Source organism: Microtus oregoni, unplaced genomic scaffold (assembly GCF_018167655.1).
Source record: "Microtus oregoni isolate MIOR12 unplaced genomic scaffold, Mior012 000107F_ref0000227, whole genome shotgun sequence".
NCBI classification, from domain to species: domain Eukaryota; kingdom Metazoa; phylum Chordata; class Mammalia; order Rodentia; family Cricetidae; genus Microtus; species Microtus oregoni.
The window spans coordinates 3,164,683-3,182,970 of record NW_024544725.1 but is presented as its reverse complement, the minus strand read 5'-3'; the positions used below and the strand labels follow the sequence as shown (position 1 = coordinate 3,182,970).

The following is an 18,288-nucleotide window of genomic DNA, read 5'->3' as shown; positions in this document are numbered from 1 at the left end:
TTCTAAACATTCTAGTTTAAGAATTAAACAAGAAACTTCACCGTGAGCATTTCTTGAGGCAGGGCATCAAAGTCAATCTCAGAAGTTCTATGACAATACTAAAAATCGCATTTTATCTCTTTGATTTCCCTTTGTAAAGCATATAATCCCAAATCAATTAAAAGAAAAGTGGCTGGGTTTGGTGGCAAACACCTTTAATCTCAGCACTCCAGGAGGCAGAGACAGGTAAATCTCTGCGAGTTCAAGGCCTATCTGGTGTAGAAAAGCAAGTTACAGGGCAGTCAGGGTTACACAGGAGAAACCCTGTCTGAAAAAAGAAAGTAAAGCATCAGAAAGTCCATGATGTGGGATATACAAGAGTAGCTTACCAGAAGTGTACAGAACTGTCAAGGTCATCAAAAATAGGAGAAAATTAATTGCAATCAAAAGACATATAAGGAAACATGTCAACTAAATGTAATATGGTCTCTTACATCTTAGAATATGGGTACTAGGGAAATACTGAGGGAGTTTGAATAAAGTAGAAATGTAACAATAGCATCATAAAGTTGTTTTGATTTGCATTTCCCTGATCGCTAAGGAGGTTGAGCATGACCTTAAGTGTCTTTTGGCCATTTGAAGTTCTTCTGTTGAGAATTCTCTGTTCAGTTCAGTGCCCCATTTTTTAATTGGGTTAATTAGCATTTTAAAGTCTAGTTTCTTGAGTTCTTTATATATTTTGGAGATCAGAACTTTGTCCGTTGCAGGATTGGTGAAGATCTTCTTCCAACCAGTAGGTTGCCTTTTTGTCTTAATGACAGTGTCTTTTGCTTTACAGAAGCTTCTCAGTTTTAGGAGGTCCTATTTATTCATTTCATTGTTGCTCTTATTGTCTGTGCTACTGGGGAGACAGTGGGGCTGATCTACTGGGAGCTCACCAAGGCCAGCTGGCCTGGGATTGAAGGAGCATGTGATCAAACCAGACTCTCTGAATGTGGCTGACAATGAGGGCTGACTGAGAAGCCAAGGACAATAGCACTGAAATTTGATTCTACTGCATGTACTGGCTTTGTTGGAGCCTAGTCTGTTTGGATGTTCACCTTCCTAGACCTGGATGGAGGGGGGAGGACCTTGGACTTCCCACAGGACAGGGAACCCTGACTGCTCTTTGGACTGGAGAGGGAGGGGGAGGGCGGAGGGGAAGGGACATGGGAGGAGGGGAGGAGGTGGAAATTTTTAATAAAAATAAATAAATAAATAAATAACAATAGCATCATAAATTGATTAATTATTTCTAACATATTAGCAATAAGGGAATGAGGATGGGAAGACTCAGTAAAATCCTTGAAAGTTTTCTATAAATTTATGACAAAATTGGATTTCAACGAAACAAGCTGGAATTATAGCTTATGGTTAGCATGCATGAAGCCATGTTTATACAGACACAAAGGCATACCCCTACAAACACACACACATACACACACACACATTATTCTGAGAAGCTCACTTTATTAATAAGTATTTTACCCATATTAATTGTTCTTTAATTTAGTACCCAAAATCACATGAAAAAAATTTTTTGAAGAGATAAAAATTTGACAAGCACAAATTAAGAAACTATTTACTTTTAGTAATAATAAAAATTTAAAGTTATAAAGAATATCTAAGTGGAATATTTTAATAAAATTTCCTAAATTCCTTCATATACTGCTTTTCTTTTATGACAGTGTCTTACCATATTTCCCAAGAGGGCCTAATACTCACTATGTAAAGCATGCTGGACTAGAACTAGTTGCAATCCTCCTATCTCAGCATCTCGAGTATTGGCTTTATAACTGAGCACCACCATAGCTGCTACAACAATATTTTGCACACACCAGATGTTTTATTGACAAGTGTCTCATGATCAAAAATTCCAAAAATGTAAATTTTTAATACTTAGCATGTTATATAAATCAATATATAACTGAGTGTGAACTTAAAATGAACATTGTAATGTAAGTTAAATTGTTTTTAAAGCAACACGAGAATTCAGATCTATTGGCCAATTGTTTTACAGTAAAATACTGGTTAGCGAAAGCTAGATAACGAAAATCAAATTGCAAATGAAATGAAGATATCTAAATGAAAATAAAAAATAATTTTACTTATGTATTTAAAATAACAGCCATTTTTATATTAATACTTTCAAAGGCTTAAGCTTCCCCAATTGTAAAACAAGGTTGATATTAACATGATTCAATATTATTGTTGTATCTATAGTTCTGCATTTAAAAAAACTGAAACATGGTACATATCAGATTATCTAGTATTTTGATTTGTGAATTATCAATAGCAGATCAGTAGCATGACTCTATTGATTGAAATACACATTTTTAACCTATCAGCTTTCTAAAGATCTTTAAATCTTTTACATTTTACTGCTGGTTCATTTTATACTTTCCTTCTTCCAAACAATTGAATGACTTAAAAACAATTAATCCCAAGTAACAATCTATAGTAACAGCATTATAGTTGAAAAGCTCTGGAAAAGATTCATGGTGAATTCCTTGTGTTGAAAACTCAGTGTTAACAAAGACAGAAAACAAGACATGTCCTTGAGGCACTTCATGTTTATCTACGGGACTTTAGGCCACGTTGCCATGGAACGTAATTCCTTTAAGGACTACAAACCAATGAACGGCTATTTTGGCATAATAGTCCCATTTCTTAACACTATTTCGCACCATTCATCAAGATGTATTACACACCATACCAATTTATGGACAATGTCCTGCCTTTCCAAATGCTTTCATACTTAGTCTTAGAATCAACTCCACTTTAGCAACTAATTAGTTACACTGACAAACTTTTAAGAATAGGGCTATACAATTTTAGAAAATGTCACCACTCTCTTTGTAAATTAATGATATGTTTCCCATTGCACAATAATAGGTGGTTATCAGCCTTTCCTCTTTATCCTGTCTTAGTCATTTAGTTAACGCTACCCTGCACCCTCCAGGAAATTCATGGTCTGTCACCCTACTCACTGGTGTCTAGATTTATGGATATTTTAGCCGTCTTTTCATTTTCACGTCACTAGGCAACCCTTCGGGGTTTGAACGAAAGAAAAATTTCACCTGAACATTCCTACAAGAATCCTACTTCAAAATTCTATTCTCTTTCTACAATTTCAATTCTCTTCACTTTTAAAGACACATAGTCTGAGACCTAGTGCGCCTTTTCCCTTTGCATTGTTAACTGTACCACACAGAACACTACATTATTATGCTACACATGGCAAAGAAATTTTAGTATTCACAGGATTATGGTAATTAAGTCTTCTTTCACTTTAGGTGAGGTGACACTTGCTTGACTATAATGTCACTCCACTTAAAGTCTGTGTAAACAACATTATCTGAGTCACTCTGCATTACATTTCCAACTGTGAGCAAAATTACAAGGTCAAAGTGGACAAGAATGTAGGTAATCCCAAGGAAGCAACTTGTAAATGACTTCCTGAAGGTTCAGACTGGGTTTTTAATACTAGTAAAAAAGGTTTTGAATGCTAATATTAAAGTATCATTCTCTCAATCCTATATGTAGCAAAGTGGGTATTTTTTAAGTCACTGTTAGAGACAGACGTGTCTTTGATTTTGAAGTTTTGTGGTAAAGAAGAGAATAAATGTCAAAGATTTTTTAGTCTTACAAATGTGAATGCCATATGATGATTGCAGTTCATTTTGTAAATAAAATCATCAATATTTCAAATACAACACAATGAAATCTGGATTTTCTGTTTATTATAACAAATATGAGTAACCATTATATTTTTAAATGAATGTTTATTTTTCTAAATAGTCTCTACAACCTAGTTAAAAAACTTTTAAATGAATGAAATATTGAATATTGTCTGACGTATGGCTTTGAATCTCACTTCACAATTTTGAAATGTCATGATTTAATTGATCTATTGCTTATTTTAAAAGTTGGATAATATGCATAAGTCACCATGAATAGTATAGGGAAGACCTGAGAAAAAATAGGCTGGATTCATCTGGCAAAAGTTCTTGTTATTAAATTAGTTCAAGTGATATAACAAACAAAATAGTGCTTTTCAGAAAAAAAATTTAACTGAAAACACAGGGTACTATATATACTCCTTGTTTTACTTCTATATACTCCTTGTTTTACTTAACAAAAAACAAATATCCTTTTTCATTATATTTACAGAGTCACACAATAGTTTTACTTGCAAATACTAAATTTTGATATTGACTTGAAGTTTCAAGATTCATTACAGTCAACTGTCATGATCACATGGGTAACAAAACCCTAAGAATCCATTTTTCAGTATTCACATATTATAGAATATGCCTAGCCAATGCAGCAGCAAAACCAAATTTGTTAATATAAAACTTATAGATGGAATACATCCACTAGAAAGATTCTGGCAGGAGTACTAAAGTAGTATGACACAAAGAATTACACAAAGGATAAGTGCATTATAAAATCCAAGCAACCAGATTATAATGGATCTGTGTTTTAAACTATGTGAAAATACTATCTTCTTGGCAAAGAAACAGAAGTATAGATAAGAAACAATGTGAAGTTAAGCATGTGGGTGCATACTTCAAGTCCCTACTATTGGCTCTCATTCTCACCTGCACAGAGGCCTAAGTGCTGGGCTCCAAGAGCACAACCTGATCAACAAGGGGAAACCCAGCACAAAAAGAACAATAAACTGAAAGGGAGATTCCCAAGGGCTAGATTAACAAAGAAATCTACTGAATTCAGTATTCTAGACTGATCATAAAATTTCTCTCATTTTTAAATAAAAGGAGAAATCTTGTAAAACTCTCAAAATCATTTTCTATGGGGAATGCTTGAAGACATATACTTTATAGAAATAGGACACAATTTTAACCACTATGCAGCACTGGATAACTCAATTTATTTTCTTCAGTCTCAACTTTCTTACCTACAAAATAGGTATCATTTTAAGATTCCAATAAAATAAAACATGTGGAGATATTTTCTGAGTCTATTTAATAATTTTACATACTGTAATCTCTTATTGTTTTCAGGTGTGCTAGGCAGACAACCACTCCACATTAATAGTATTGTGCCTTGCTTTAACTTGAAAATGTTTGAGGGTTTTATTTGCTTTTAAACTTAACTACATAGGGATAAAATATAGGACAGAAGTTATACAGTTTCAAGGCCCCTGATTCAACCCTCAACCCTAGCAAACAGTAACAAAAATATGAAATTTTCTATAAGTTAAACAATATAATAAGCCTCTGGATGTCACTTTGCCATTTTTCATTATTTCAAGCAATTTAAGCAACTCATTCTAAAGGCATTATTCTTGGGCTCCTCTAGAGAAGTATATTTAGTATAAAATGTACTTAAAGCAATTATTTGATTTCAAAAAGACACCCTTCAAAAGGAATTAAGGAGAACAAAAAAAGATTGAGCATTGACTTTACTCATGAAATTTGAAAAAAAAATTCACTTCTACAAGTTGACAGTTAAATAGTATTTCTCAGATGCTGAGGACAGAGGAGGGAGGAAAATGTAGGGAAATGCTTGCGGACTGAGGCCCAGTGCTGTGTACACTCTTTCTGTACACTATGAATATGTTCTACTCTCATTAGCTAATAAAGAGCTGATTTGCCTATAGCTGAAGGTTAAGTGGGAAATTCAGACTAAGAGGATGCTGAGAGGAAAGAAGAGCAGAGTCAGATGGAGAATGAGTCAGACACATAAAATGGGATCGAGGTAAAAACCCACAAGGCTTGGGAAAGCACATAGATTAATAGAAACGTGTTAAGTTATAAGAACTAGTTAGTAACAAGCCTGAGCTGTTTGCTGAGCATTTATACGTAATTTTAAATATCCGTGTTGGTTATTTGGGAACAGGAGATCGGGACAGGAAAATTCTGCCTACAATCCGGTACTTGGTTTCTCCTAAAAGAAAGAAGTTTTGCTACACTATTGCATGATAGAATCAACATAAATAATAATACATTGCCAATTTCAGAAAGCTACAACAAAGGTTTATATTTAGAAAGTGTCGTTGCGGAAAAAAAAATGAATTCAACAGAGACATTTGCAGTATCTGTTGCAGACATGCTTCTAGGTTTCTAGGTTCTTAAAATGAAACAGTGAACAGAGCAAGTGTCAACCGTACCTTTTTGGATCTTATGTTTGCTGAAATGTATACATTTGACTTTATGCATGAACTTCATGCTTGACTAAACTTATAGTTAAATAAAATTACAATACCCGGCATCTGCAATGATAATCACCACAATGAAACCACTGCTTGATATTTGTGAGCCTGGGAACTGGGGTCAGCCTTTAGAACCTGGACCATCCTCGTCCACAATCCCATTACAACATTTTAGACACTTAGGTCTATTTTAAATTAGCCCTCTCCCTGACTTTGTTCCTCTCTGACACTACAAACTGGATTAAAAAACATGTAATGACTTTAAGTTGTTATCTGCTGAAGAATAATTTGAATAAATTGTTTAAAAAAAGTGCCCACTTCCAGATCTGAGGAATCAAAATCAGAAGATTAAGGCAATTCCTGACAAAAAGACTTACCATCTGTCATTCTTAAAAGAGTTATATCACTTTTTCAAACACCAGTGTCTTCCACTACAATATGGGTGTACTATTTTCTGTCAATTTCAGAGAGCTTTAGAAAATAATTACCCAAGGTAATTAAACTGCTGTGCAAATAGAATTTACTAATTAAGACTCTAAATCTGTTTCCCAGTCTCTATGTTAAAAGAATACCTTCATTTATTCAAATGATAACAAGTCTTCTTAAATAGCGCAAAAATATTCTCTACTGTCCTCAATAACAAGGGGATTCGAATTGGAAAGGAAGAAGTTAAACTTTCGTTATTTGCAGATGATATGATAGTGTACATAAGCGACCCCCAAAACTCCACCAAAGAACTTTTACAGCTGATAAACACCTTTAGTAATGTGGCAGGATACAAGATCAACTCCAAAACATCAGTCGCCCTCTTATACACAAAGGATATGGAAGCAGAGAGGGAAATCAGAGAAGCTTCACTTTTCACGATAGCCACAAACAGCATAAAATATCTTGGGGTAACTCTAACCGAGGAAGTGAAAGATATATTTGACAAGACTTTAAGGCACTGAAGAAAGAAATTGAGGAGGATACCAGAAAATGGAAGGACCTCCCTTGCTCTTGGATTAGGAGGATCAACATAGTAAAAATGGCAATTCTACCAAAGGCAATTTATAGATTCAATGCAATCCCCATCAAGGTCCCACCAAAATTCTTCACAGATCTGGAGAGGACAATAATCAACTTTATATGGAAAAACAAAAAACCCAGGATAGCCAAAACAATCCTATACAATAAAGGATTGTCTGGAGACATTACCATCCCTGACTTCAAACTCTATTACAGAGCTACAGTAATGAAAACAGTGTGGTACTGGCATAAAAACAGAGAAGTCGACCAATGGAATCGTATAGAAGACCCGAATTTTAACCAAAAAAAAAAAAAGAAACAGTAACCAAAAAAAAAATCTATGCCTTTGCTTGAAAAATAAAATTGTTTTCTTCCCCTTGAGAAGGTAAAATCATCTCAAAGTGAATTTGTCACTCTTAAAACATCCTTAAGTATCAAACTGGAGAACCAAAATAAAGTCTTTTTAATGATAATAATATGAATATGTTTAACTAGTGAAGAGCTTTAATCAATCCAATTAGACAAACCTTAATGACTTCCTACTATGCACAAGGTACTGGGAACACTAAAAAGTTCATTTCTTTACCTCTCCCTCTTAAATTATTCATCCAATCACTAAATTATGTCAATACCACTTCAAAACAAACTTGTCTTCATTTTATTGACATTGCCGAGTCCAAACATTTTTCTCAGAGCATCATGGTAGCCTTCTAGATGTTTCCACAGTCTCTAGTCTTCTTTTTCTTCCAATATATCTCCTGAGAATATTTTCTCCAGGGGCTTTTCTAAATAGTCACCATCCCACATCTAACTTATATCACAATAATGGCAACTTAATATTCTCTTTAGAACATGAAACATACATACATGCATGTGTGCGTTCTCTAGGCTCCTTATTCTTGTACAGAATTCCCTGCCATCCTAACTTTAGTTCAAAAACAGATTCTAAAGTTATCACATCTGGGAAACGATCAAGATCATTATCTTCCTTTTCTGCTTTCCCATGACACTTTCTGTATTGTTTCTATGCCTCCTATATTGACTACTTGTCATATTGCTGTGACAAAACATCCTGAGAAAAGCAACTAAAGAAAGAAAAGGTTAATTTAGGGTGCTTGTTTAAATGTATAATCCTTCATGGTGAGCAGTCATTGTGGAAGCAGTAGCCTGAGGCAGCTGGTCACATAGTATCAGTAGACAGAAAGCAGAGAGTGGAGGAAGCTGCTACTCAGTTAGCTTTTTTAATGCAGTCCAAGATCCTGGCTCAGTGAATGTCGGTTCCCACAATTAGGGTGGATCTTCCCACTTCAATTAACATAATGGTCATAATCATCCTCATAGGTATGCCCAAACTAGCTTAATCTAAATAATCCCTCATAGGCATGGGCATGCCTGGAAGCTTGTCTCCTAGGTGATTATAGATCCTGTCAAGGTGACAGTCAGGATTAATCATCATAGAATTTAATCGTTGTACCATACAATTCCCTACTGCCATATCAGAAAGTATACACTCTTGAAAGTATTGAGACCATTTGGTTTCTGATACTGGGTTTGGCTATATAGTCCTGCCTAACCAGGAATCACTAGACAAAATGGTCTTGAACTATTGGAATGTTCCTACTTCTGTCCCCAAAGAGTTGGTCCTAATCGTTTTCTTTTCATGTTGCTGTCTTGGGATCTACCATCTCATTATACTTAGTAAGTAAAAAATAGGATAATACAGTAAGATACAGTTTTTTTTATTTTATTTTATTTATTTATTTATTTATTAAGGATTACTGCCTCCTCCCCGCAACCGCTTCCCATTTCCCTCCCCCTTCCCCCGACCAAGTCCCCCTCCCTCATCAAAATCCCATCAAAATTCTTCACAGATCTGGAGAAGACAATAATCAACTTTATATGGAAAAACAAAAAAACCAGGATAGCCAAAACAATCTTATAAAATAAAGGATTGTCTGGAGGCATTACCAGATACAGTTTTTTAAACAATCTTATTTTACACACCAATCCCAGTTCCCTCTCCCTCCTGTCCTCCCACTCCCCCCAGCTTCTCTTCACCCCACCCCCAATCCACACCTCAGAGAGGGTGATGCCTCCCATGGGGAGTCAACAAAGACTGACACATCACTTGTAGTGGGACTAAGTCCCTCACCCCTGTATCTAGACTGAGTGAGGTATCCCTCCATAGGGAATATGCTCCAAAGTATCAGTTCAGGCAATAAGGATAAATACTGGTTCCACTGCTAGTGGCCCCACAAACTGTCCAAGCCACAAAACTGTCATCCATATTTAGAGGGCCTAGTTTGGTCTTATGCTGGTTCCCCAGCTGTCAATCCCAGGTCAGTGAGGTCCCAAAAGCTCGAGTCAACTGTTTATTTGGGTATCCCCATCACCATCTGGCCCCCTTTGCTCATAGTATCACTCCTCCCTCTCTATGACTGAACTCCAGGAGTTTGGCCCAGTGTTTAGCTATGAATCTCTCCATCTGCTTCCATTAGTTACTGCATGAAGGTTCTTTGATGACAATTAAGGTAGTTATCAATCTGATTACAGGGGAAGGGCAATTTAGGTACCCTCTCCACTATTGCTTAGATTCTTAGCTGGGATCATCCTTGTGGTTTCCTGGAGAATTTCCCTAGTGCTTGGTTTCTGGCTAATCCCGCAATGGCTTTCTCTTTCAATGGCTTCCTTTTTTCCTTGCTCTCCATCTCTGTTCTATACCCAACTGGATCTTCCTGATCTGTCATGTTGTCCTCTCTGTTCCCTTTCTCCAATCTCCAGTTTTCTATCAAATAGCATATAGCCTAGTGACAAGAGAAATAAAATATTATACTAATGTTTTGAAAACATTGTCACACTTTAATTCGATTTTTCAACTAATCAGGAAAACATGCAAAGTGGTAGTAACATTTTATAGATAAAAAGAGCGGAAAAATAACAATGACATATCCTACATCACACAGAAAATTTGATGGAAAATAACCAAATAATAATTTTAAGTTAACTGGGTTTCAAAGAGACCACGAACAAATAAAATAAATAATACACAACATACACAAATAAAATAAAATATGATCTAATAAAGCAAAATATTAGTAAGTTAGATATATGTATATATATCATTTATTACTATATAGTTTCTTATTTCTAGTCAATAAATTCTTCTTGTTGAAAAATAGTTTAACATTAAAATATTCAAAGTATATAGGAATGAACACCAAAGTTATGTAACTTATTTTAGCTGAATCAATAAAATGGCATTTGTTACACTTTTCTACTTACTTAATCCTGTGAATTTCCTCGCAAAGGATTTACAAATGTTTTTTAAAAGATGCATGATATGCCTACATATGAGTATTAGTGTGGATCAAATTCTATATGGCTTTGATAACTCTGTAAGAGAGAGCTCAGTAATAATTTGTTTCCTTCAGTCCAAATAGCTCGGTTGAAGTAGCCTTCTTTGTCTTTTACATCATACAGAATTTTAAATATGTCTTATCAACATGACAATTTAAAAAGTATTTTCAAATGATATGCATGACCAGTAGGTCATAGAGATGTCATCACAATGATGTACACAGAGGCTTACAAAAATTTGCAAAATTTACAATATATTTTCTTAAACACATTTTTACTTTAGAAAAAGATACAGACATCTTTGTAAGTGATATGACCACATCTCTTTTAAAAAGTTTCATTCCAAAAGTGAATAGAGCCTGCAATTATCTACACATATAAACTGTTTGACAGATACTCTTGTTTCTAGAACTTGAAGGGAATAATGGCAAAATCCTATGAGATTCTCTGTGCCTGTATCTAAGGTACTAAAGAGGGTGAAGCAGTAGGATCTTTTGAGCCCAGGAGTCTCAGGCAAGTCTGAACAATATAATGAGACCTGACATTTCAAAATAGTGAGAATAATTACTATTCAATTGAGACGTCCATATTTTTGTTTGAACTAATTATGGTTTTACTCCTTGAGAAAGGTCAAGAATTAAGCCAAAGTTGTAACAGTCTATATTCAGAATTGATAAAAATATATTTGACTAACACATATACTTAATCCTGACTTGCTAAACTATTACTGGAACAATCTAAGCACAAACTAGCTGCCAGTAATATTCAAAAAAGTATGAACTAAATGTCCTCTAGCAAGCAAATTTTTAAGAAAGGCTTAACATAATTGATGATTTAAAAGGAGGCGAATAATACAACCCAATTAGACTCATAATGTCTGAGCCTATAGAGCAAATGTTTTCTCATGTAGAATACTGTCCTTTAAAGGGTTGTATTTCACAGATGTATCACAATTCAAACAACTTTTTAATCTTTAAAAAGGCAAATAGCATCTCACAAATTTTGATATAAATATAAAGAGTTTAATCCAGTTCTCACCTAAGAGAATAATTGAAGGCAGATGAACTTTTGTGTATAATGATTAAGAGAAATCTACATAGACTTAAATTACAATCATCGAGGGGTGCACCCACCCAAGGAGACAGTGGGGCTCATCTATTGGGAGCTCACCAAGGCCAGCTGGACTGGGACTGAAAAAGCATGTGATCAAACCGGACTCTCTGAACATGGCAGACAATGAGGGCTGATGAGAAGCTAAGGACAATGGCACTGGGTTTTGATACTACTTCATGTTCTGGCTTTGTGGGAGCCTAGTCTGTTTGCATGCTCACCTTCCAAGACCTGGATGGAGGGGGGAGGACCTTGGACTTCCCACAGGGCAGGGAACCCTGACTGCTCTTTGGACTGGAGAGGGAGGGGGAAAGGAGTGGGGGGGAGGGGGAAAAGGGAGGAGAGGGTGGAGGGAGAGGGAAATGGGAGGCGGGGAGGAGGTGGAAATTTTTTCAATAAAAAATAAATTTAGAAAAAGATTTATTTATCTTATATATATGGGTATTTTCCCCACATGCACAGATATATGCACCACATGCATGCCTCCTATGATAGAACCCCAGGAACTAAATTTACAGATGGTTGTGAGCTGCCAAGTGGGTGCTATAAATTGAACCTAGATCCTCTGCAGGATCAGCCAGTATTCTTTATTGAAGTGCCATCTCTCCAGACACTCACTTTAAATGTTTTTAATAAAAACAAGAATATTGGTTTTTTCTCTTGTTTAATAGACCATTATTTTTAGAAATTATTGGTAAGTAGACTTCCCGGTAAGCCACCACCTCGTGGTGCTACACAGGTTACTAAATATGGGTTAAAGCAAGATGTGGGAATTAGCCAATAAGAGGCTGAAACTAATGAGCCAGGCAGTGTTCAAATGAATACAATTTGTGTGTTGTTATTTCAGGTGTAAAGCTAGCCATGCAGGAGCCTGGTGGGATAAAAAGCAGGCCTGCCCACAGCTCCTCACTACAGATTTTTAAAAAATCAGAACAAAATTCCTAAGCTAGAGGGTACCATACTGAAAAAAAAAGAAAGAAAGAAAGAAAGAAAGAAAGAAAGAAAGAAAGAAGGAAGGAAGATATCAAAATTGTTATGGACAATATACACACACAAATACACACACATATATTTATACTGACATGAAAGGCAAGGAAGCTGTGAATCCTCACACTGTCTCAAGTTCAATGAAAATATAGAGATGCCTTCCTTCTTTAAACTTCTGTAGAATATCTTAAATTTTTGTCCTTTTAGAATTACATGCTCTGTTTTCTCACATGTGAAATTGTTAGGTTTTCTTGAAGGTAGAAAACAGGAAGACATTTAATTCTTGGGAGTCCTATTCAGCTAACAGGACATATATTGAAAAGTTAGAAATGGTTTTTAACACTGTATCTGATCATCCCAGTGATAAAATCACTCTAAATACTCAATGCCCATGAAATTGAAACACCATGAAAGAAGAGCTCTTTAACTTATAAATAGTATCATGGTTAAGAATGGGGCTATTCAAGGCCCAGAAAGATGGCTCAGCAGGTAGGGCACTTGCTTGCAGACCTAAAGACCAAATTTTGATTCCTGGGTCTCACAAGATGGAAAGAAAAAAAAAAAAAAACAATTCCCAAGCACTGTCCCCTCACTCCAAAAGTGTGCCATAGTACACATGCACCTACACTCACAGATATGCATGTGTGTGTGCATTTACACATACACACACTCAATTTAAAAACAATATAATGATTATGAGCATAGCAAGATATGTCCATTGGAACAATAGTGGCACAAATTTCATGGAATAAAGCAATGACTCTTGGATGAGATTTGAGGCTTACTACAACAGGTGGGAACTCATGCCTGGTCCTGGAAATGTAGATGAAAGTGAGAGTTGGGAAGTTTACTGCTTTAATCTTACTAAATTATATATAGTAAAAGTGCCTTCTAGGTACTCATATATGTTAGTGCTACTCTTGGCATCATCAGAGATGCTTCTTTCTAAGTTCAGTAGTAGATAATGTAAAAGTTCATAAACAGTCAAAGTGCAGCAAATAAAGGACAGTGGAGTGCTTGTCCCTAAAGAGGTTCTCTATAATCCCTCCAAGGCTCAGGACCCCTGCAGATGAGTGGAGAGGAAAAATGGAAGAGTCAGAAGATATGAAAGTTGGCTACAGAAAGATGTCTTCTGGACATGAGATGGCTGTTACACTCACGAACCCACTAACGCTGTGACTATGCATACAAGACCCTCACAAAATTGGGCTTGCCACCATTCCATTAATAGAATGGGAAAGGACACAAGAGGCCCTTTCATTTTATCAACTATACAGATGAAATACCTAAAAGACATGAGGCGACATAAAATTTTGCAAACTCATGTTCTTTCTATTAGGTAGGCTACCTAATAAGTAAAATAACTACCTTCATTTCTTATATACTACATCGTGATTAGTTATCCCTGGAATATAGGCCATTAGTTCTCTGTAAACTGTGATAATCACTCAAATATAAGGTTCTGTTATGTTTTTAATCTCCTGTTCTTACTTTATCTTTCCCTCACAATTATCACTGTGCTTGATATTATATGTCTTAAAACTTTCTCTTTCTCATAGGGGAATTTGTAACTTAGATACATCCTAATACTTTCATAGTCTTACATTGGAAGAAAAATTTTATAAATGTGTCTCTCATAATCCATCCAAATTAGATAACAAGTTATATCTTTAATTTAATTTTATTTAATTAAAAATTTTCAATTATTTTACATATCAACCACAGTTTCCCCTCCCTGCTCTTCTCCCATTCCTTCACCTCTACTTCCATCTCCTCCACCCCTCCCTATCCACTCCTTCTCAGTCTCCATTCAGAAAAGGAAGGCCTCCCGTGGGCTTGAGCAAAGCAAGGCACATCAAATTAAGGTAAGACTGAGATCCTCCCCCTGCAAAAAGGCTGGGTGAGGTAATGCAGCATGGTGAACAGGTTCCTGAAAGCCAGCTAGGAGCCTGGGACAGGTCTTGATCTCACTGCTAGGAGCCTTAAAAACAGATAAAGCTACACAACTCCACGCAAGCTCCCTATCTGTTAGCTCCCATGATCTCAGGTCAGCTGTCTCCGTGGGTTCCCCCCCATCATGACCTTGACCCCCCTGGCTCAAACAATCCCTCCTCCATTATTTTCATGGGACACCTGTAGCTCAGCCCAGTGCTTGGCTGTGGATCTCTGCATCTGCTTCCATCAGTTACTGGACAAAGGCTCTTTGGTGACTGTAGTCATCAATCTGATTACAGTAGATGGCCAGTTCAGGCACACTATCCACTACTGCTAGGAGTCTTAGCTGGGGTCATCCTTGTGGATTACTGGGAATTTTCCTGGCACCATGTTTCTCCCTAACCCCAAATGTATCCCATCAAGACATCTCTGTCATTCTCCCCCTTCTTACTGTTCCCAACCTGCCTCCCATGCCCAGCCAACCCAACCTGCTCATGCAAGTTACCATCCTCATATCACTTGACCCCTGCCTGCCAGTTTACCCAGGAGAGCTCTTCTATTTCCCCTTCACAGGGAAATCATGCATTCATTTTTGGGACTTCTTTGTTATCTAGCCTCTCTGGGGCTGTGGATGGTAGGTTGGTTATCCTGTACTCTACTCCTAATATCTACTTATGAGTGAATCCATAACATATTTGTCTTTCTGGGTCTGGTTTACCTTACTCAGGATTATTTTTTTTTCTGGTTCCACCCATTTGTCTGCAAATTTCATGAGATCACTTTTTTTTTTACAGTTGAGTAATACTCCATTGTGTAAACATACCACATTTTCTCTATCTATTCTTTGTTTGAGGGGCATCTAGGTTGTTTCCACATTTTTGGCTATTATGATGCTGCTATAAACCATAGTTGAGCAAGGGTCCTTGTGGTATGATTGAAAATCCTTTGGGTATATTCCCAAGATTGATATCTGGGTACAAGCTGTGCTGTTAGCTACTAATAAAAAGTGATTCTGCTGGGCAGTGGTGGCTCATGCCTTTAATCCCAGCACTCAGGAGGCAGAGTCAAGCAGATCTTTATGAATTCTGGGCCAGCCTGATCTACAGAGCAAGTTCCAAGACAACCAGTGCTACATAGTGAGGCTCCTCTCAAAAAAAGAAAGAAAGGAAGGAAGGAAGGAAGGAAGGAAGGAAGGAAGGAGGGAGGGAGGGGTTCTCAATCAACTAAAACATCCACATTACATGATAACATCTGCAAGTAGGGAGTGCATATGAACCCTTTCTGTGCATTGTAATAGTGGTGCATGTCATGCCAAGAATTGCGGAAGAATTTTCTTCTAATTTCATCAATTATAAGATGCAGGTAGCTGAGATCTCTGACTATGTTTTACAATATACAGTTAAACATCTCACTCTGCTTATGCAATTTTATTGTTAACCTGTATAACTGTAACACTTCATTAACTCCCAGTAATCCACAAGGATGACTCCAGCTAAGACTCCTAGCAGTAGTGGATAGTGTGCCTGTTAATAAGCTAATTCAGGGCCACCAGATGGATTACATGACAATAAAGTGATATAAAAAACACAGTATCCAATGCATAGCAGGCTCAATGTAAAATTTATAGTAAATAAAACCCTTTTCTTTTCCACTATTGCAGTTTATTTTAGATGAGTCATTATTCTTCCGAAATGAGGTTCTGGTAGTGGTAGTGGTTGTGGTGGTGATGTAATCTGTGTGTGTGTGTTTGTGTGTGCGTGTGTGTGTCTGTAGTGTGTATGTGGTGTGTGTGTGTATAAAGGAGAAAAGTGATAAAAATCTATATGTATCATTAGAAGAAATGGTAATTGGCTTAGATATTCTATGCCTTTGTAGCTTCACCTGGTGTGTATACCAGAATTTGTGGTGAGTCTCATTACTGCTTTCCTTGATATAGTTCTCTTGCTATATTATGAGAAACCTGGTCTCTCATTGTCCTTAGAGTCACAGCAAACTGCATAATTAAATCCTATGCAGAAGAGATGTAAGGCTTTTTCCAGTTTATAGCCCACTATAAACATCATAGTTAACATTCAACAGCCTGAATTATTTTTTAAGGGATTGTTATTGCCAGTCTTCAAAACATGATTTTATCATTTAAAAGTCAATAGGCAAGAGAAAGGGAACAATGGAAGGTTCAATGATTCTGTTTTCCCCATGAAGTGCATTCTCTCTTTTTTTTGGAGATTTTATACATAATTTTAGTAGATACATGACTTGCCAAAATAAACTTTAGTGGATACATGAATTGCCAAGGTGACAATTGTTGTCCTGACTTATAATCAAAGTTTTGACAGGCATTTGCCACCTCTCTGAAAATATGCTCATATATACAATGCTCAAACTGTGATTTCTATTCTTACCAACACAAAATATAATAGTTGATTGAAATTTTATGTTCATAATTCAAATATCATTTCCTGGTGCCTGAATCCATGATGTTTTAATTTACAGATTTTTGGTTAATACATTGTGTTGGTTAGCAAAGAATAAGAATTCCTGTTTTCACTGACAAGCTATTATTATGGGTAATTTAATTAATTTCTTTGAGCTTTGAGTCTATCCACTATAATAAGGGACTGGCAATACTTAACTTATTTTGGCCGGGGGTGGCGATTAAGACAGGGTTTCTCTGTGTATCTCTGGCTGTCCTGGAACTCATTCTGTAGACCATGCTGGCCTCGAACTCACATATATTTGCTTGCCTCTGTCTCCCTGAGTGCTGGAATTAAAAGCATGCACCACTATTGTCTGGCAATGCTTAACTTTTAATGTAGTTATAGGGATCAAAATAAATAAAGAAAATTGCAATCATACTATCTGGATCACATATGATGAACAACATACACTTTAAAGATTTTAATTTCATTATAGTAGTAACTTGAATGCATACAGTTACACCGTATGGATGCATTTAATACATTGTGTTTTGACAATAATTGCTGGTATGATTAGAAGGTTATTGAACATTTATTTAGTGACCATACATAGAACATCTATAAAAGAAGCCTAGATAATGCTCTAGAGTTAATAAATGTCACTCTAGATACTTTAATGGAGTTGGAGAAATGAATAAACTTCTAAGGTCCTTATAGAGAAGACAGAAATTAATTGCTCAGTGAACTGGTATCAACTAAGGGAACGATTCTAGAGAACGTAGCATGTCCAAAGGCAAAGCATGTATTAGGAGAATAATCAAACCCTTGAGCAAACTAAAAACCATGTTCTTCTTATGCTTCTGCCTCTTGACTAATTACCTAGAAATTACAGCCCTAGGTTAGACACTGTCCTCTCTCGTTAGGATTTTCTACCATTACACTGAATAAATAAATGGAGAAAAGGAAAGAAAAATCACAGAGCTGATAGGAGCACTAAAGAAAGCTATTGATTTTGCTTCCATACAGTCTGAAGAAACTGGAGTTGCCAACACAGGTAGGGTTTGATAGAGGCATATAGCCCTTTTAGCCATAAGTCATTTATCCTGGTGAACATATATCAAGTTTCAATATATGTACAGCAATTTGAAGTTTTTCAGAAGATCACACACTATTCCCAGTCAGTAGATATGAAGAAAAAGTAAGACATTAAAACCTTGATCTTGTATATTTCATTTTCTTATGAGTCATAAAAACCCCAGCATTGTAGCTTAGAATTGT

At 36.2% G+C, this 18,288-nt stretch overlaps 1 protein-coding gene across 1 annotated transcript in view; it reads right to left on the bottom strand.

The window, feature by feature from the left end:
* The window catches only part of LOC121443471 (dachshund homolog 2-like), a gene marked incomplete at its 3' end in the record, with an annotated part of 382,748 nt that overhangs the window by 341,020 nt on the left and 23,440 nt on the right, over positions 1–18,288 (bottom strand). Inside the window, 1 exon segment of the mRNA XM_041645221.1 lies at positions 17,256–17,289. Within this exon segment, the coding sequence (XP_041501155.1) occupies positions 17,256–17,289 (34 nt within the window).